Source organism: Ictalurus furcatus, chromosome 8, assembly GCF_023375685.1.
Source record: "Ictalurus furcatus strain D&B chromosome 8, Billie_1.0, whole genome shotgun sequence".
NCBI lineage: Eukaryota > Metazoa > Chordata > Actinopteri > Siluriformes > Ictaluridae > Ictalurus > Ictalurus furcatus.
Genome location: NC_071262.1, coordinates 30,234,031 through 30,255,301, shown reverse-complemented (window position 1 = coordinate 30,255,301; position 21,271 = coordinate 30,234,031). Strand labels below are relative to the sequence as shown.

General features: G+C 40.2%; 2 protein-coding genes across 4 annotated transcripts in view; one reads left to right on the top strand and one right to left on the bottom strand.

The window, feature by feature from the left end:
- Positions 1–3,026, top strand: part of mrpl18 (mitochondrial ribosomal protein L18) — a 4,324-nt gene extending 1,298 nt beyond the window's left edge. Inside the window, exons 2-4 of the mRNA XM_053631979.1 lie at positions 360–528; positions 641–875; positions 2,454–3,026. Coding sequence (XP_053487954.1) covers positions 360–528; positions 641–875; positions 2,454–2,525 — 476 coding nt within the window. The 3' untranslated portion in view covers positions 2,526–3,026. The remainder of the gene's footprint in view (positions 1–359; positions 529–640; positions 876–2,453) is intronic.
- Positions 3,027–3,391: 365 nt separating this feature from the next.
- On the bottom strand, positions 3,392–21,196 carry si:ch211-203d1.3 (protein phosphatase Slingshot homolog 3). Of its 3 annotated transcripts, none has more exons than XM_053631976.1 (16): positions 20,634–21,196; positions 18,677–18,775; positions 14,649–14,686; positions 14,137–14,323; positions 13,739–13,854; positions 13,524–13,592; positions 12,288–12,353; positions 10,986–11,259; positions 10,443–10,571; positions 9,945–9,991; positions 9,682–9,828; positions 8,749–8,949; positions 8,009–8,189; positions 7,812–7,886; positions 7,403–7,498; positions 3,392–6,965 (listed from the first exon to the last, which is right to left on the bottom strand). In XM_053631976.1, exons 2-16 carry the CDS (start codon positions 18,722–18,724, stop codon positions 6,780–6,782), a joined length of 1,860 nt encoding a protein of 619 aa, XP_053487951.1. In that variant the 5' UTR covers positions 18,725–18,775; positions 20,634–21,196; the 3' UTR covers positions 3,392–6,779. The 3 variants fall into 3 exon arrangements, with proteins under 3 accessions (XP_053487951.1, XP_053487949.1, XP_053487952.1); XM_053631974.1 differs by having other exon boundaries at positions 18,677–18,778; positions 20,634–21,195; XM_053631977.1 differs by lacking the exon at positions 20,634–21,196 and adding an exon at positions 19,182–19,895 and having other exon boundaries at positions 18,677–18,778.
- Positions 21,197–21,271: the final 75 nt, after the last annotated feature.

Sequence of the window (21,271 nt, the reverse complement as noted above, 5' to 3'; positions counted from 1 at the left end):
TGAATAACCAGATTGATTCATTTGAAAACATTTCATTTGAATATATTTTGATACATATAACCAAAAAAAACAATTGTATTATTTAAACATTTTTAAAATAACTTTCCTACGGTCCCCCTGCAATTACACCACTGACCACTAGGGGTCCGTGGAACCGCCACTCTAGACGTAGAGTACGAAGTGCATAGTGTAAGTGTACCGTACGTCATTTGGGACATAACGTATTTACTCTCCGAAGCGTGTTTTCGGAAAACAGAAGTAAAGTGATGAGTAAATGTACCGCAGACCAACTAATCGATAATGAGATTCGTTGGCAGTGATTAATTAAAGTGTTCCTCCTCCTCCTCTGTCCTGGTCAGTGCGGAGTTGGAGTCGAGCTGCAGCTGATCCAGCGCCGGAGATCAACCAGAATGAAGATGTTAATCAGACGTTTGTGAACCGAAACCCTAGGAATCTGGAACAGATGGCCATCGCTGTGAAGGACCGAGGCTGGGCCACCGTCTGGCCCAAGAGAGAGTACTACCACAGGTCTGTGTGTGTGTGTGTGTGTGTGTGTGTGTGTGTGTGTGTGTGTGTGTGTGTGTGTGCAGGGTTAGATTAATTCATCCTCAGTGTCTCTCTTCTTCTTCTTCTCTTTCAGGTTGGTGCTGAAGCGCTCGCAGCATCACGTGTCTGCTGCGGTGTTTTCGCGAGACTCGGACGTCCCCGTGCTGACGTGCTCCACACAGGAGTGGGCTCTGAAGAAGCAGCTGAGCTCCACGCGCTCGGTGGCCGCGTGCCGCGCTGTGGGAGACGTTCTGGCTCAGCGATGCTGCGAAGCCGGAATCACTCGACTCCTTTATCGAGAGGTTCCCTGGACGTTCCGCTCCGACGCCGTGAGTCTCCTCCTTTCACCATCACCACCACCATCATCATCATATACACTGATTCATCACTACAGCACAGCTCATCTACAGGAATAATTATTCATTACAAGCAATGTGAGAAATAGAAAGTGAGGAAGGAAATAAAATAATTATAAATGTGAGATGTTATTACTAAAAATAATGATAAAATCTTTATTTTTAAACCCCCAAGTTTTTTTTCTTTAATAAGAAATTTCTGTAGTGCTACAGCTGAGATATGGCTTTTAATAATTTTTAAAAAATAATATATTGCGATAAATATTTTTAGCATTATTTTTATTGACGTGGTAATAATTAGGAGTAACCCCTTTATAAACTCGCTTTATTGTCCATGTATGAGGAATTTGTCCTGACGATGAAATATTAAACATATTAAATATAAGAAATTTATTACATTGATAATATACACATATATGTACATGCAATTCCATTCATGCAGATTATTTATTTATTTATTTATTGAATTATTTATATATTTAGTTTGATTAAATAGTGAGCAGGCGTCTAAATACTTAGAGGTTTAGTTTTTATTTTTTTAATGCACTTTTTGGGTCTATATGTCCATTTAAAAATAAAATAAAGTAGTGGACTAACCCTCTGAAATATTATTTGTCACTAATGTATTTTTCACGAAGCTGAAAATTGATCTTAATATGAATTTACATTTATTTTAGCGACTGAGATTTTAGGAAATAGTTAAAGGCGTTTTATTTATTTTTATTTGAACTCGGTAATAGATGTTTATTTTTTAATCGGATAGAAGTCACTTTTTTTTAAAATTTTTATTCGCAGAGGAATTCCCCTTGTCCGTATGAGACATTTGTAATGATTATGAAAATAAAATCATTTAAAAGTGAATCTTTTTTAATTTTAGGAAGAGATGTTTATAGTGCTACACTTTTTTTTTTCTTCTAAAAGTAAAAAGATTTGTGATGATTATTTTGCAAACTGCCTCGATCACGATTATGAAATGATTAGGAATATCTCCCCCGTTTGAGTGTGTACTTATTCAGATTTTATACATATCTATATTTAAATAACAGTTTAGAGTAAAAATTGGAATAACCCTCTGAAATTGATATTTCAGGAATATTTCTTTATTTTATTGTCTGTGTGAGAGTTTAAGGAAATTATTAAAGCTTCTATAAATCAGTCGTTGCATTGAGGTATAGTTTTATTTCCCTTTTTATCGAGTTTAACGTGTTTTATGGGAATTGTTTATCCCGTTTTTCTTTTCGCTCTAAAATAGAAAACATAACACTTTATTAAAACAAAACATGAGCAAATAAATTTGGATCTTAAATGATCAGCTTTATGTTGGTGACAGAATCTCGGCTTCATCACACCACTCCAGTGCTGATTATACTCCTATAGCTGCACCACGCCCCACGCTTTATTCCTTTAATCCCAGAATTCCCTTTTCTAGAGGAGTTTGTGGGCAAAAATTTTCATCCAAGTGAGGATTTTTTTTTTTGTACTAAAAAAGCTTTAAAAATGATAACTTAATTCTAATGAAAATAACATTCTTCGCTCTTTAATCTGTTCCAGGTCCAGACGTTTTGGACGGCCATGAACGAGGGGGGCGTGCTGCTCAGTGAACCTAAACGTAAATTTATTTAATATATTTTTTCCCCTTTTATAATCGACCTGAAACTCTGAATAAAGATCTGTATAAACATGATGGTGTGTTTTTTTTTTTTTAAATGTATTTTAATTGAATTAATTCAATTGTCGGTTATATTTGTTTGGCAGTTCATGCATTTAGTTTGTAGTGTACAGTAAATTAGCATAATATTTTTATATTTGCTGAAACGTAGCAGCATTCATCTTAATCTGATCAGCAAATCAGTTTAGAAGCAATAAAACCACTTTAATAAATTTATATTTTATTTTAAGTCCAGCAAGGATGCGTAGTACATACTGTAGATACATCAGTGATAAAACTGGAAGGGAAAAAAAAAAAGATAATACATATTGCCAGATTACAGATTAAAAGATTCAGAATTAAACAAGTTAGACGATTTACCCCTCACCAGTGGAACTATAAATACGCGGATTATCTGGCAACCCTGTCTGTAATGCCTGTGTAAAAGATATCAGATATTTCCAGATCAGAGAGAGAGAAAAAAAACCAACATTTATTACCTGATCTCTGATCTGATATCAATAAAAACAGCATCAGGATTAACCGAATCAAACATGGCACGTTTATTCTTCGCATTTCCATCATGGTTTCTTTTCTTTCGTCACTGTCCCAGCACAGTGTATGGATTTTATCCAGCTGTTTGCCCTCATTACGGTGACTTTGGCTTCAATCTGGCAACCGTCTGCATGTTTAACACACAGCACAGTAAAAAAAAAAAAAAAAATACTGCACGGAAATAAAAACACAGTGACACACTCACGCATAATAAATACCCAGGTGATCTAATTCATCATAAAGCATGCTGTATGCAACAGCTGGAACACAACTCGCATACTCAACAGACAAATCATACACACTTTATATATATATATATATATAATCATATTACATAAAAACATCTGAACGTTTCTGAAACATGACATTTTGGTCCAAACCGAAGGCACTGAGACGGGAGGATTGCAGGACAGAAACTCAACCTGCTACAGCAGAGACGTCACATTTCAGTTATGGCACATGTGCATTTATTCTGCAGGTATCAACTCCCCATACTGACAAAATTACAGCTCTTAAAATACAGTTCTGAAGGGTTCCCTCCCCCCCAGGTACAGAACCGTAATGATAATACTCCGGTTCTGTGCAGCAGTAGTGAAACACACATGAAAACAGACACCTCGCTGGCTCACATGTTCACTTGAGTTCGGCCAAAAATATATTAACTCGTCTAATCGGTTATTGTTTGTTTTTTTGTTAAGTTTGTGTGTGAATGTTTTTTAAAAAAATAAAGAAAAAAATTCCCACCAGATTTACAAGTTTGGCTGATTTGCTTCGTACTCACGTGCGGACGTTGATAAACGCCAGTCAGCTGCAAATTACCAAACGCATTCATGGCATGGTTACATTTAGCCACGCCCACATAACTCCAAAACGGCTCAGAGCCCAAAACGACAACTAAACAGTAAAAGAGCACCTCCTAAGCACTGTGTGCGTTAAATCTTCCAATAATGCAGCTCGGCCACCGCAGTGCATCGGCTACCACTGACGCACGCTAGCGCCTCCTCCTTTTACAGGGTGCCATTACTTTTGCCCTCACTGTATAACTAGTCTTATTGGTCTTCATTTATAGATTTGATTTTTCACGTCATTACTATGAAGTTCATTAAACTGATGTCACTGAAATGAAGCGCTTCAAACGTCATCAATTCTTTTAGAAAAATGGCAGGAACTCGCTGCGGAGACTCCGTGTACAGAAATGTACACGAACTCGAGCGTAAAGCACGGGATATGAATGGTTTTTTATTCACGTCCTGTTCGAGAATAGTTTTCTTATATCTATGTTGTGTAACGTGATGCATTTTGAACACTTGTTACACTGCCAGTCAGATGTTTTTAGACTCCTGGAGGTTCTGATCACTATAAAAAGTGTTAAACTAATACGTTAAAAAAAATATTAAACTAGTGTTGATTAAAGGCTTTTCTCAGATCCTGATGTCCGATTGATTTTCGGTTTGGTTTCAAACTGTATAGAATTAAACGAGAGGACAAAAAGAGAACGAAGCGTTTACCAAGTGCGTGCAGAAATCGCTAAAAAATAAATAATTCAACCGAGCACGCAGAATCCCATTCTTAAATAAATAACTGGTTTAAAACATTTCCTGCATCACGTCCAGTGTTTATTTTCTATTTTTGTTCATCCAAATGTCCGGAACACGTGGCATTTCTGCAGCGCTACAGCTCTGTGCATTGGCTCAGTTTAGCGGCACGCAAAAATGAACAAAACAACAATAGAAACAAAAACGCTGCGTCCGAAAACACACGACATTCTGCATGCGAGTCGATTTAGAGTCGAATCCCTCTCTCACGCCTCGCTCGGACTCTCTCGGACCCCAGCGTTCACACCCGACTAAAGAACCGCACCGACACCGAGGCGGAGAACACACCAGGGTTCTGTTCGAACACACTAAACACTGCACGTGTGAAAGCAGTATGGACCACTGAAAATAATTCTCCGTTTAAACTTAAGTAAACAATAAGACTTAACGTTTTAGAGTGTTAATAATGAGCCTGGACGTTTAAACACAAGGTGTGGAAAAAACTTTTGACTGGCAGTCCGAGATCACAGAATCCAAAAAAGTGGCAGCTTCAAGCTGAGAGAGAGAGAGAGAGAGAGAGAGAGAGAACCTAAGAAAAAAGAGAAATTACAAATATTGCATAGAATAGAGGGAATAAAATATCTCTAATGGAACTTGGTCATTAAAAGTCTACCTAATAATAATAATAATAATAATAATAATAAATCACATTTTGCATCCAGGTGAAAATAGAAAACTTTACTATTTGCACTCAGTTTAATCACTACTAATTTTCTCTCTTTATCACACAATAGCACATGCTAGCAACCTCAGCTATTCACACAATATCATAATTAGCTTAAGCTTGTCTAGCTTGCTAGCGAATTTAGCTATTGGTTCACACAATATAATCACTATCCTAATGCTATCCCGCTTGTTAGCAGTCTTGTCTAACTGTTAGCCAAATTCGCTAGCAAGCATCGGGCTATCAGTTTACACAATCCGAGTTAGCTTAATGTTAGCTAGCTTGCTAGTGAACTTGGCTTAGTTATTGTTAGCCTAATGTTAGCTAGCGAATTTGGCTACTGTTGTACACAGTATTTACTGGCGTAACAATTGTTAGGCTAATGTTAGCCAGCTTAGCTTCAGGTTTACTAAATATACTTTACTTTTAGCCTAAGCTTAGCTAGTTAGCCTAAATTGCTTGCATTGTTGCTACCGGTTCACACAATACAGTACAGTAGTCTTAACAGTATCTCACTCATTAGCAAGTCGGGCTAATTGCTTTATTTACAGAACAGTTAGGCTTATATTATCTGGTTTGCTAGAAGCCTTAGCTGCTCTTATTTTATACAATTTTATACCTAGTCAAATGTTGCATAGCTTGGTCGTAAATACTTAATTAAATGATCTAACACAAAGACTAACATTAGCTAGCTTGTTAGCACGTTTGCATGGGTAGAGCTGCATTAGGTAGTATTAGCAGAGTTTTGTGTTTAGATAGCTGTCTAGCTTAAATAAGAGCTAAATAGTAGTGCATACATTTTTTAAGTCTTTTTTTTTGTAGTGCAAACAGATACACTGTATTGTAGTTAATGCTATTTTCACCTGGTGCAACAGATACTCAAAATACTACTACTACTACTACTACTACTACTACTAATAATAATAATGCAGGGATGTTTCTCATCTCTGGGAAATGCTCACATGTATGCCCCCTTTCCTGTTCTTTAATACTGTGTTAAATCAGGGAGGTGTTTGTGAACATACGGCTCAGGCTGAGTGCGCGTGAAGGACAAAAAACAAAGGCACAGAGTGATGTGGGAAAGTTTTGACACTGCATCTCACATTAAATCAAGAAACACTCAAAATACTGCAGTGTCAGTGTGGTTGGTTGTGTGTGTGTGTGTGTGTGTGTGTGTGTGTGTTCCTGTCTTATTCGACGCATGAGGCTGCACTGAAGTTAATTGAAATGAGTGAAGACGTGTGGAGAAGTGTGTGTGCGCGCGCGCGCGTGTGTGAGAGCCCAACCAACGCCCAAACTGGGGAAAAAAAAAAAACCCAAAAAAACACCCCTCACCATTATTATCAAACGACTCGTTAAAATGATCTCCATCAGGACCACTCTGCTCTCGAGGAGTGTTCTTCCTCTTCTCTATTTTAGTCTTTTGTCCTCTGCTCGTTGTTACTTGAGGTGTCCAGCCCTGGATTTTCCTGTTTTCCGCTCTGTGATTGGCTGCTTGGGTCGGGAGAAGCGTCCACGTGAGCTTTCTGGTGAGTCAGAGCCCGTCGTTTGTGACTGCTGCGTCTCCTCTGGGCCGGAGATTTCCTCTGAGCCGCCGCGTTCTGGATCAACAACACAGATTCCACTTTTCAGTGCTGGCTTACGATACGTCAGAAGAATACAATACACAAGGGAATACAAAAACTCATCTTGGAAGCTGGTTCCGAACATACAGAGTGATGTTTGGATCAATTTAGTTAAAAGACGGGAAATTTCCTATTATTTACACTTTCGCACAACACAATAATAAAAAATGTGCACGCGCAATAGCTGGAGTAGATATTAGTTTACGCCAGTTTTTGTCAGCCATTTCAAATCCGAGTTTGAAACACCTTCTCCATCAATTTCTGGTTTATGGGTCTCTCCACAGAATTACAAGCCTGGTCTTGCGTGCCCGAAAATAACGGTCGAGCTACATTTCCAAGATGGCCGCCGCAGAACGGCGCGACTTTACTACAAGGACTTTGCTAACGGGTTAGACGTGTACGCGTGTTCGTACTTCTAGATCGCTCAGTCGCTCCTCGTCGTCCAGCTGGATGGACTGCATGAGAGAAAACAGATCCATTCTTCCACTTCTGCTGGGACTCGGGGTTACCTGAGGGACAAAAACAAAACATTATTGTTATCGTTATTATTGTAACTTGTTTCATAACATTAGACAGTCCATAACATTAGATGTAACTATAAACGGATAAAAAGTATGATGTTGTTCTTTAATAACTAAAAAAATGTCATCGTTGGCAAGTTGTTGTAGTATAAGAGGAATAAAACACTCCAGGACGTCCTGCTATAGGGAAAATAATCCTATAATATTAGTAACTCTGCTTCATCACACCACCCCGTTGTTGATTATTTTCCCTAGAACAGCACGCTACTGGTCTGGATAGTGAAATGGTGATAGTTCGGACCTTGTCACTGTCCTGGACAGTAATAACAGGGTTTGTTGATGCTGCTGCTGCATCAGACACCAAATCAGTAAACACCTGAGAGAGAGAGAGAGAGAGAGAGAGAGAGAACTAATATGTGACAGGACATATTAACATTAAAAGGTGAGTAAGGTGACATTGATTTATTATTAATTGCAGTAAAAGTAAGATATATTTACATCTCTCTCCTCATCGGAGCTCTCTTCCTCCTCTGGACTCTGCTCGTCGTCCTCTCCTTCTTCATGCTCATCGTCTCCCAGCTGTCCGTCCGTCCCTGGCTTCTGCTCCTGCTTCTGAGCCGGTTTATTCAGCGTGTCTGATCTGGACTTCCGCTTCCAGAGGGCGCTGTGTCGCTGTTTACTGCACACAACGTTCACCAGGAGCACCAACATTTTTATTGCAAGCACACGACGTGCGTTTTTCAGCTCCAGTGGAGGAAATACCGAGCGTCACCTGCCGTGTTCTAATAATATGCACTGTACTCTAAAGAAATGTTTTCATGCCTTTCTTTTTTTATTTGCTTATATAAAAGACATGTATCGTCATATACAGCAAATCGAAGACGTCTGGAGATTTAGAGCAGAGGCACTCGATTCATTTCTAGAAAGGCCCTGCGGGCACGTTTTATATTTGTCCAAAAAATGTTCCTAGTCTGAAAAATTGAAATTATTATTATTAATAATAATAATAATTAGAAGATGGCGGACTTGACTAGGATCATGGGTAAATAAAATAAAAATATGTATGGAAGGGTGACTAAATTCAGCATGGGTACTTATTCCACTCGGCTTAACCCAATAACTGGCAATGCGACAGTAAAGTTGTTTCTCAGGACAATAAAACATACTACATTGATAAAATGAAGTGTGTGTGTGTGTGTGTGTGTGTGTGTGTGTGTGTGTGTGTGTGAGAGAGAGACCTGGCATTGAGGATGCCGCTGTAGGTGTGTAGCTGTCTGAAGAAGCCGTCGTTGGGCTGAACGATGGGTCTGCGCTCTCTCACGTGGTTAAGAGCCTCCTCTAACGTCCAGCCTTGCTGCTTCATCAGAAAGGCGATGACCGTGGAAGCGGAGCGAGACACGCCCATCTTACAGTGCACCAATACGGACTGCCCACTCTTCCTGCGTCGACACGACAGACAGAGAACGTCCAAAACATCACCAGTACATCACAACATGGAGCAACTACTCATCACAGAGGGCGTTAAAGGTGTGGATTAGAATTTCAGTGTGTTTCTACACCTGTAATAATCAGATATTTTTAAAACGGACCCTTTCGAAAAAACTAAAACCTTTCAGGATATCGTTTACATTTTTTTTTTTCTTTGCCCATCAGTGGCTGGAGCATTTATTTTTCTTCTGAAATGTAAAAATAAATGCTCGCACAAACAAACAAACAAACAAACAAGCAAAAACAAAATGGCAGCAATTTAAAGCTATTTTATTTATTTATTTATTTAAAAATACAACATTTCATTACTGGTTTTGAAAAATTCAAAAGACGACAGGAATTTGTTTTTGATTTTGTAAAAAAACAAAACAAACAAACAAACAAACAAACTAACCCTTGACTGAATTTTATTGCTGTTTTATAAAAATACACTTTATTGCTTTCCCCACCACAGAGGAAAAAAAAAAGACCTGACAGCATTTTATTGCTGTTTTTCCAAAATAAAGATATAAAAAAGTAAAGAAGTAAATCATTGATACATTTTATCGCTGTAAAAAAAAAATAAATTTAAAAAAAATAAACAAATAAATAAATAAAATAAATAAATAAATAATAAATAAAAATAAGCAGCTCACATAACATCGCTCAGTCCTAGCCACAGCATCAGCAGTAACGCTCCTTACCTGGCTTCGTTAATGAACATGTACGTGTTGTTCCAGTGCGAGAGAAGATCCGTCGCCTCCACGTCGTACACTCGGATATTCATGTAGGTGAAGGATTCTGGGAAAAAGTTATCGATCTCCATGGTGACATTCAGGATGTAACCCACACTGCAAACACACGCACGTTAACATGGCAGGTTACCGTTTCCAACAGGTTCGGCAGATTTAAACGCGGCGTGTTAACTGTGTAACTGTATGGACCGCATTATAAACACTCGGCGTACTTGTTTTTCTGAAGTTCCTCAAAGTTGGCCGCGTTCCACTCAGAACCCTACGAAGAATGAGGAAATAAAATGGTCTATTTATTGTAATAAGGACACGTTTTCTTGTAGAAAAAAAGATGCTCGTGAGGATTTTTTCCCCCAGCAATGCACTTTCGAGTTGGATTTTATTTCCAAGATGTTGTTCATGGCAATACAATTAGGAGCTTTAAATCCTCAGTTCAACAAAAACTAACGAGCAACAATTAAATCTGTGGCGGAGAGCCAAGCCGTCACCCTGAGCCGAGGACTAAATTATTCAACGATTTGTAAGATAAATTATGAATATTGTCGGAATGTCAACATTCAGTACGATCTGTTGTATTGTGTTGAGTACCTTGTTATGATGTGTGAGCATGCAGGACGCAGTAATGATGTAATTAGCCAGAGAATGATGTTCTAGAACAATCCTTATGATAGCAAGAGGAAAGAACGGGAATGAAAAAGGCTGCGGAGCGTTACCAGGTAAAGATAATCTAAGATTTTGGATGGTTTGTCCATCTGAGCCATGGTGACCATCATCTCATTGTCTATGTACTCCTTATAGTTCTTCATGTCCAAACCAATCCTGGCCTCCAGAGAAGATCGAACCTACACGCGTGCACACAAACAAAAAGATCATCAGTGAGCTGCTTTTTTCGTTCTAGGACAAAGTCTTCCATACAAACAAATTTAAAACTGCAAGTGTTTGGTTTATTTGACATGTACGGAAGGAGTCTCCAGTGTCGGTGCTCTTGGAACATTCTTTAATGAATAAAACTGTGTAATCTTTGAGCAATAAAACACTTCGGGTCGTATCGTTATAGGAAAATAATCAACTTCAATGCGATTGGAGTTAACTCCGCTTCATCACGCCACCCCATTGCTGATTGTTTTCCTCGAACATCACGACACCAAGCGTTTAACTCCTTATTCTCTCACTCGTAGTCCGGACGATAAGTCCGCACCTTATCGGTAAGCAGGACCGCTGGGCTTCGTACTTTTTGTCTCCTTTTCTCGGTATACCTGTTTGGAGGTGATGTTCTCCAGGTCCACGGTCCTCATGATGTCTCTGAGCTGGACTTTAATCTCTCTCTCTACTCCCTCTCTCTCCGTGCTGTGGCCTTTGTTGTTCTTGCGCACCGACTCGAGGCCCGTCATGGCCCTCCACTCGTTCACACACTGCTGGTCCGACTCCACGTGCTGTTTGTAGTGCTGAGCCCAGTCCAATCCACAGCCTGGGATCACGGCACCCTGCACCGCCCGCTCACAACAGCCGTGTAGAGCCTGGAGCACGGACCTACACACACACACACACACACACACACACACACACACACACACACACACACACACACACACACACACAAACCTTACTATCCTTGTGAGGACATAATTATTAATCTAATCTTAGCCTAACTTTAGTAACCAACAGGAACCCTTTTGGCTCTTTTGGTTTTTTTTCAAAGTAGATTTTGTGGGGACTCGAACTCTCTTTTCTTTGTTCCATTCATGGAGGTTGAGAGCAAAAGTTTGCACACCCTGTCAGGTTTCTGAATGAGAAAAACTAACCTTTGCCTCTATATTACAATTAAAATGTACAAAAAGTCAAATCTCATGATGCTGAAAATGAAATTTTGACATCTTTTGCAACAATACTACACTCTCTTTCATATATATATAAAGAAAAATCAAGTTTTAGCATGAATAATTCATATCTACAACAAGGACAGTTATAAAAGCAAAGTTTGGACGTATATGGTATAGGAGGATATTTAAATCACATTCACAAAATTGAGACACAAACTTATGAACTCGTAATTTGGATATCATTTTTGTCCAATATTAATATTATACACACTAATCTGACCTTTTTGTTACTTCATCATAAAGGGTACATCTGTGAAAGTAAAGTTCTCTTACTTTGTCCTAAGGGGGTACAAACTTTTGCACTCGGCTCTAAATACACGTTTACTGTTAAAATGTTTTAAAAAACTAAGCAGCGCGTCTCCCGCGCTGATATCAGCGTCTGTGTTTGGTCTATAGTCTGATCAGCCTTTAGAGTCCACACTTCAGTAAGCATTTGAGTATTAAATAAGCCGATATAGAATTATTATTTTTTTAAAAAATAAATGCAGAATTAAAATGTTTTTACTGGGAGGTTCAGCAGCAGAGGACAGAGAAAAGGGGTTCATTTCTTTATCTTTTCTCCACCCGGCTGCCGGTGATAAAAGTTTGCGCGCCCTCGGATTAACATGACGGCTGTAATTATTTAGTAGGAGTCTTGTCGCCATGGCGACCGCGTAAACAGATTTGTCGTGAACTCACCACATTGTCTGAATAGACACGGGCTTAAATATCCTCGTGCACTCTGCAGACGTCACACTGAAGCCACTAAGGAGGACAGAGAATCGATGGGTTAAGAAGTCGACTTTTTTGACATTACAGTGACTGACTTGATGTTTGTGTCACCAATAATCGTTAATAATTATTAAAACACATCCAGTCTGGCACTTATTCCACTTATACACACCATCGGCCTGCACTAAACCCAAACCAAATACACTGGAATGCAGCTCTATAAATACCGGAAGATTACTCTGGCTGCTAAAAAGCTTTTTAAATGATCCACTGTTCTCTCTGAAACATTTCTGTGGGGATCAGCCAGAGCTGCTCGTGTTTAAGCCTTGAACAAGAGTGTTAACGTTACCTGGGAAGGTACTGTAACTACCAACGGTTTCATCCGTGTACAACATGTCAATATTGAAGTTTTTATAAGTCTGAAAAGGAGACATTCTGGACATAATTCCTCTCTAGACTTGGAAAAAACATCGAGTGACTCGGTAAATGTACTGCCGCTTAAAACTAATGGTTATATAAACCGCTAAAACCTAGTAATACGCATCACACTGACATGTACATGACTGTGCAAAAGAAAAGAAATGATATAAAGCAACGTTAAATCAAATGAAACATTTCTACATAAAACAAAATCCCACTACTAAAAGCAGTAAACAGTAATAAACTAAACAATGTCCATATTAAGGGTTTCAAAATGCATCGGTCATCTAAGGCACACTGCGCGGTCCATCCATACATACAGTTTGTGTACCGCTTATCCTACAGGGTCACGGAGAACCTGCAGCCTATCCCAGGAGGCATGGGGTGCAGGGTGCGGTACACCCTGGACGGGCTGCCTATCCATCGCACGTTCACACACCCATTCATACACTACGGACACTTTAGACACGCCAATCAGCCTACCATGCATGTGTTTGGACTGGGGGAGGAAACCGGAGTACCCGGAGGAAACCCTGAAACACGGGGAGAACATGCAAACTCCACACACACACACACACACACACACACACACACACAGGGCAGCAATGGGAATCAAACCCGGAACCCTGGAGGTGTGAAGCAAACGTGCGAACCACGAATCCAACGTGCGTCCACTTTGTGCAGTCTTATAAGGAAATTAGTGGATAAGTTTCTGCACATCCTGGAGGACAGTTCTTCTGGAGACTCTGATTCTGTTTTTGCATTTTAATCTCTCAGTCTTACCCGTCTCCGTCCAGATACACCTGCGTGTCACTCCATATGGGCAAAACCAGGCCAATAGTGCAATCACCGCTGAGAGAGACAGAGAGAGAGAGAGAGAGAGAGAGAGAGAACAGATAAGATGAGATAAGATGAGATCAACTTTGGAAAACATGGAAGCAGCCGGTGAGAAGATTGTAGAGGAGAATACTGATCTGTAAAACTGAAGACCAGCTGACCTGTTTGCATTTGGGAAGTCCATGCCGAGCAGAAGACTCTCCTGTTTGCGGCTGGTGGTTGTAATGATGAGTAAATATCTCACTCTGACGGGACTCACCGACTCCAAACGAACGGCCTGGAGACCAGACAAGAAGGGAATCCACATTTAACTCGTTTACCTCCTTACTAATATTTATTCCCTGCATTCAGGTCCAAACATCCGAGTTCTGGCGACTTCTCAGGACTGTTTTAACCCTCAGACATGCCTTTATTTTGCCCGTTTATGTTACTTAGGTTTCCCCAAGCATTAAAATCCCTTTGTTTCAAACAGATACGTGGTGTTTTAGAGCGTTTCTTTCGGCACAGATAAGGCGATGAGACTGCTGTGGTGGTAAACATGGTGACTTCGATATCTTACCAGCTTGACGGTGTCTTCAGGTCTCAGTAGTGAAATCATAGCGCGTAAATGCTTGTGCTTTGTATCAGAAGCTCCGCCCACAAGTGGAGCATTTGGAAACTGAGAGGGTGTGGCTTCTTCGTGTGGCCCCTCCCTCACGCCGTCATCTAATAAAAGCACCGCACCTCTGACGAAGGCAAAGCTCTCCCTGTCGTGCAGGAAATGGGAGCGATTCGTTAAAACGATCAAATAATCCATGAATTCTTCTTATTATCATAGCGATCTGCCAACGAGGACATTTCCTACTTATTTAAAAAAAAAAAAAAAAAAAAAAAGATATTTGTTGTGCTTTTTATCCATTTATAGTTACATTTAATGTTGTGGAACTTCCATGAAAGATAGTTCCTGTCCTCACTTATCTTAATAAGACAAAAACAGAAAATAACAACTTAGACTTACTTAAGTTACATCTTTACCTCCTTCCATAAACATGGAGTGTTAATTAAAAAGAAAAAGAAAACATGATTATTTACCTCTTCTGAAGTCTCCCTCTTCTTGCAATGGTTTCATCCTTAAAGAAAATAAAACCGTGTGAATGAGAAGAAATGTGCAGCTGGATGTGAGATTTTAAAGCTTGGTACAGACCAGGAACAAACTGCGCATTAATATTCATAATTAAAAAGTGACTTTCGTCTGATTTTATTATGAAATTCGGAGGCTTTAAAAAACAACAACAACAACAACAACAAAAAAACTTTAAATCTCTACATAAAGAGAGTGATGCAGCGGCGCTTTAGTCCTTTAGTCTGTTCAGCTCTCTCACTTCCTCATCTGTACACTCAGCTTGTAAAGCTTCAACCGTCGACGCCATCGCGCTCGCCGTCTCGTAGATGCCTCACTAGCCGAGCAGAGTCTCGGATCGGTCCGAGGAATCGTACAGGATTTGTATAGAATGTTTCACTGACAGGGCTCACTAAGTTAACAATCCTATCTACTAGAGGTTGAAGGTTTGATGGGTTTTGACGATTAATCGGCACGGATATCTGATCGCTGGAACTAGCGGTTATCGGCAAATATCCACACCGGGAAAAACTCCCAGTTGCGTCCGTTGCACAGCACGAGAGCGGCCTCTAGAGGTGAAATTAAAACCATCGCCGACAAATTTTGTCGTGTTATTTGACGTGTTTTTTTGATTCATTTTGGACGTCTCTATTTTTATTTTGTTATTTGCAGAGTTACTATTGGGTTCAGTTTGGATGTATATCTTTTATTTACGTTAATATATTAATAGTTAATATATTTATTTCATTTTTTAAAAGTACAGCACATTTTCACAGTACAGTCAGTACTGTTTATTTTTATAAAAAATGTTCAGCTATATTTTACTTTGAGTGCCCAACTTCGTGATCAGTATCAGTAACATCCATCTATCCATCCATTTTTCTATCTATTCATCCATCCATCTTTTTATCTATCCATCATATATCTATCCATCTATCTATCTATATATCTATCCATCCATCTATCCATCTTCCTATCCATCATCCATCCATATATCCATCCATCCATATATCTATCCATCTTCCTATCTATCCATCCATCCATATCTATCCATCTATCCATCTTTCTATCCATCCATCCATCTATCTATCTATCCATCCATCTTTCTATCCATCCAACATCTATCCATCCATCCATCCATATATCCATCCATCTATCCATCAATCTATCTATCCATCATACATCTATCCATCTATCCATCTTTCTATCCATCCATCCATCTATCTATCTATCCATCCATCTTTCTATCCATCCAACATCTATCCATCCATCCATCCATATATCCATCCATCTATCCATCAATCTATCTATCCATCATACATCTATCCATCTATCCATACATCTATCCATCCATCTATCTATCTATCCATCCATCATACATCTATCCATCTTCCTATCTATCCATCCATCCATATCTATCCATCTATCCATCTTTCTATCCATCCATCCATCTATCTATCTATCCATCCATCTTTCTATCCATCCAACATCTATCCATCCATCCATCCATCCATATATCCATCCATCTATCCATCAATCTATCTATCCATCATACATCTATCCATCTATCCATACATCTATCCATCCATCTATCTATCTATCCATCCATCATACATCTATCCATCTATCCATCCATCTATCTAACTATCCATCCATATATCCATCCATCCATCTATCCATCCATCTTCCTATCTATCCATCCATCCATCCATCCATATCTATCCATCTATCCATCTTTCTATCCATCCAGCCATCATACATCTATCCATCCATCCATATATCCATCCATCTATTTATCCATCCATTTCTATCCATCCATCCATCTTTCTATCCAGCCAGCCATCCATCATACATCTATCCATCCATCCATCATACATCTATCCATCCATCCATATATCCATCCATCTATTTATCCATCCATTTCTATCCATCCATCCATCCATCTTTCTATCCAGCCATCCATCCATCATACATCTATCCATCCATCCATCCATCCATCATACATCTATCCATCCATCCATATATCCATCCATCCATCTTTTTATCCATCCATCCATCTATCTATCCATCCATCTTCCTATCCATCCATCCATATATCTATCTATCTATCTATCTATAGCATCTATATCAGTTAATCGCTAGGTTAGTTTTCTCTCATCCCTCGAATGATTCAAGCCAATCGTTTGCATTTGACACTTTACAGCGTGTCATTTCTAATCTGTATAAAGTTGTGAAAAATCTCTTTGTTGCACACCGAAAATAAACACTGGCTTGTCGCGGGTGTGACTTAGGGTTACACGTCTGTTTAAACCAACAGATTAACAACAGATTGCTAAGAACGTCACAAATATTTTAACAAACCTAGTTCATGTGTTTCAGAGTAAAAATAGTTTTCTTCAGTAATACATCGAGTTCGCAGAAAGAGAGAGAGAGAGAGAGCGAGAGAGAGAGAGAGAGAGACAGACAGACAGAGAGAAATAATGAACAGGAAGAGAAAAAAAGGAAACCACTAGGCATGTGGCAGTGTGTTTACAGACGTCACGACGTGACACGGAGGAAGCTTGTGTGAAAGCAGATAGTGGAAAGCACGGAGAGACGCTTAAGAAACCGGAGATAGAAACACGACCTGTTATGTGACTCGCGTGTCCAGACTAAGGAGCGATGAAAGAAACAGATGAGGGAGGACGAGTACAGACAGGCCGAGCCTTGCACCGTAACACGCGATCAATCCTGCCAAGCTCATTCGCTATGCATTCATCGTCTACAGAACGTGCGCGTTAATGTTTCCAGCTCAACGGGTCTTACAAACATTACACAGACGCTGGTACAGAGAAACGGAGAGAAGAACAAAACACGATTACAACATGTGTTGAAAGAAGGTGAATTTCTCAACATGAGATGAGTACATACCAAAGAGAAGTGCCACATACGAGCTGAAAGACTGAAAAAAAAAAAACAAGCGAGAAGCGTGAACATGAAGCAAAGACAGACTGAGGAAAAGACAGTAAAAAAAAAAAAAAGATGAAAGGATGAAATGTTCAGACAGATGTGCATCACTAATTCATGCAGGACTTTGCGTATTAAAATGCCGCTGACGTCCTCGTGTATGCGGTAAAACAGTGACACGGCGACAGCAGCGGATCCGTCGCCTGACGTCTGACATCCGCAAAAGAGCCGTTTTTATTTCATCAGGTTTAAAAAAAATATTCAAAACTTTCTATAAATTCAATCTCATGTGGCTATTAAACATCCAGAAAAAACCCTCAAATAAGAACATCCAAAGAGCAGCTGAACTCTCTGACCTGACACTGTCCTAGTGGGCGTGGCCTGATATTCTAAACACATTCTAATGAGCACTCTTGATTGACAGCACTCTGTCTGAAACTCCGCCTCTGATGCCACTCAAGCAACTAAAAATCAGGATCCGGTTATATAGTTATGCAGTAATGTCCACTAGGTTAGATTTCCTTCACTAGGTTAGCTTTCGCAAGCTAGATCATCTTTCACTCGCTACCTTAGCTTTCGCTCTTGCTAGCTTAGCTTCCGCTCGCTATGTTAGGTTTCGCTCTTGCTAGGTCACATTTCGCACGCTAGGTCATCTTTCACTTTCTACGTTAGGTGTCACTCGCTATGTTAGGTCTCGCTATTGATAGGTTAGCTTTCGCAAGCTAGGTTGAATTCTTCTCGCGAGGTTCTTTTGCCAGGTTAGCTTTCAGGCACTAGGTTAGCTTTCGCTTGCTAGGTTTCATTTCTCGTCTTTCACTTGTTAGGTTAATCTTACTCTTACTAGTAACTGTTCATTCGCCTAGTCTCGCCAGATTAGATTCCGCTCCTTAGGTTAGCTTCCACTCCAACATTAGCCGGATTAGAAAGCCCGGAATTACAGTTAAGTGCAGGAGTTTACTTTGCAGAACTGAATTAGGGAAGAAGTCTTTATTAAATCCAGTGAAAACATCTAGTTAGTGGACTCGTTGTGTAAGCAGGTTGTTGTAGAACTCACTGGCGCTGTGGAGACAGACGGTGATCTGTGCAGGGTCAGTAACGCCATCCCAGCTCCCAGCTCAGGTGAGACGCGACTCGTACGGAGGTGTTTAATCTCCTGCTGTGGGTGACAGAGGCGAGATAATCAGAGCAGGAAGAACAATATTTACAGTGAAGCACGCTGTGTAACCTGACAATCCTACCGACGGTGCAACAGAACAGGCGAGAACTGTACAGACCAGTCAGGGCACTTCATTTAGCACACTTCATTTCGTGCAGATCACCTGGCACATGCCACCTCTCTCACGTCAACTAGTGCGCTTCACCTAGCACAGTTCCACTGGTTCAGATCACTTCAAATGGCACACGTTGGCCTTCACACTCCGCCTGGAACATTTCGTTTATTGCGCATCACCCGTCACCTGACCCAGTTCTCCTTGCGCACTTCGCCTGGCCTGCTTGACCTGGTGAGCACACACCAGCTATTTAGCAAAAAATGCTAGTTCACTTTCAAATGAACTTACCGGCTAGCGTTAACGTGAGGCGCTGGATTACGCGCAGAGGGCTCGTGTGAAATTTGAGATGGGGATGCAAAACCTTCCCGTGTGTTTGTTTAGCTAGGTAATGTTGATTCTTGAAACGAAACACCGCCGGACGTGTCAGCTTTTGTTTTTCTTCAGAGTACAGCACAACGTATATATTTATTATCGAGCCAATATGATCATCGTCTAACCTGATACAGCGTTATACCGTGACACAAAACCTTTTAAACGGATGCAGTTTTGCTGACAAATATCTAGCTTCACTACGCTCACGATATTGTCCACATATACTCGCAATACCTCTGACTGTACTCGTGAGATCACTGACTATATTCATAATGCGATGTATACTCACAACATGACTGACTACAGTTATAACACCACTGACTAGACTCACGATATTACTAACGATACTCAGAATATACCCGAATACTCTCATGACACCACAGACTACAATACCAACGTCGGTGGAATATACTACGGATATCGCAGACTACACTCACAATACCACACACTATACCTGCATTATCACTGACTTTACCCACACAACACTGCAGACTATACTTACAAAATCACTGAACTTTACTCACAACATTCCCGGCTATACGCACATCACTGACTATACTCATGATAACACTCATGTCGGTGGACTATACTACCGATATCGCAGACACTACACACACACACACACACACACACTATACTCACAATACAGCTGACCTTACAGACTATAAATCACAATCACATCAAAGAACAGACTCACGATACCAAAGAGTATACCTACAACTATACGTCTATAATATGACTATTTGTAATATCTCATACTATACATTTTACATACTATACTCACAAGATCAGTCTCACGCTCAGAAACCCACACTGTGACATCCAAATATCCTTATCCAATCTCTACATCTCCTAATCCTAGTTCCTTGTTAGTAATCTCCAAACTGTCCTGGACTCTGGATATGATCCATATATGGTAAACCCATATCATATACCAATAGAGTTAAACCCATCCTAACAGGTAAGCCCCTCACCTCCTCTCCTGGTGTTTACACCTGAACAGGTGACTGAACCCACGTACCAAACATTACTGACACACTGGAGCTATAACAGAGGCTTTAGACTTCATCACAGATTCATTACCATGCGATGCAAACAAATAAACGCAGCAATCATAATCACGCATAATCATCAGTGCAGGAATGTAGCAGAATCTCGCGCGCGCGCACGCGCACACACGCATCTACAGGCTACAGTGACATTATACACAGTTCATATAAAGCAGCTTCACGAGTTTGCGTGTGATTTGCGTGTGCGTTTCTATTCCCGACACATCTACTCGTCTGAGCTGCAGATATCACCACCGCTGTGCGCAATCCCAGTTCCTCAAAACACAAACGACAGAAACACGCCACGAGCGCTTATTACCTGAGCTGTGTACCAGAATGAAGCAAACAAAACAAAACAAAACAAACAATATTTCCTCTCTGGTGTATAAAATGATAAATAATATAATGCCGTGCTCTTGCTTCCTCCGAGACTGCTGTGGTCCGTATGAGTAAAAGTTCTGCGTTGAGAAGAAGGGGAGTGAAGCTCGAGTCCCTGGAAGCAGGAAGCAAAATACAGGCGGCACTCATACTAACGCACTTACATACTAACATACTAACACACTCCTGTACAGTACACATACTCTCTCTCTCTCTCTCTCTCTCTCACACACACACACACACACACACACACACACACACACACACTCTCACACACATTACTGCATACTACTATACCCAATAGTACACTAAAGTGTTAGTAGCTGAAGTAATCCGAGCTATTTTAAGGCGGAAAGACTGAATCGGACACGCATACTAGCGTACTAAGTAGTGTGTGAGAGTACTACTCAGCTTTAAGCGCAGGCGTGTGGCCTTAAATGGAAGAGGCGGACCCAGAGGAACGGTTTCTCCATTAAAGGGCCATGAGTACACACTACATCATTCTTACACCATTTTAGAATCAGAAATTTTACTGAGGGGAAAATATATATACGAGTGAGTTTTCTTGTACAGCTGAGA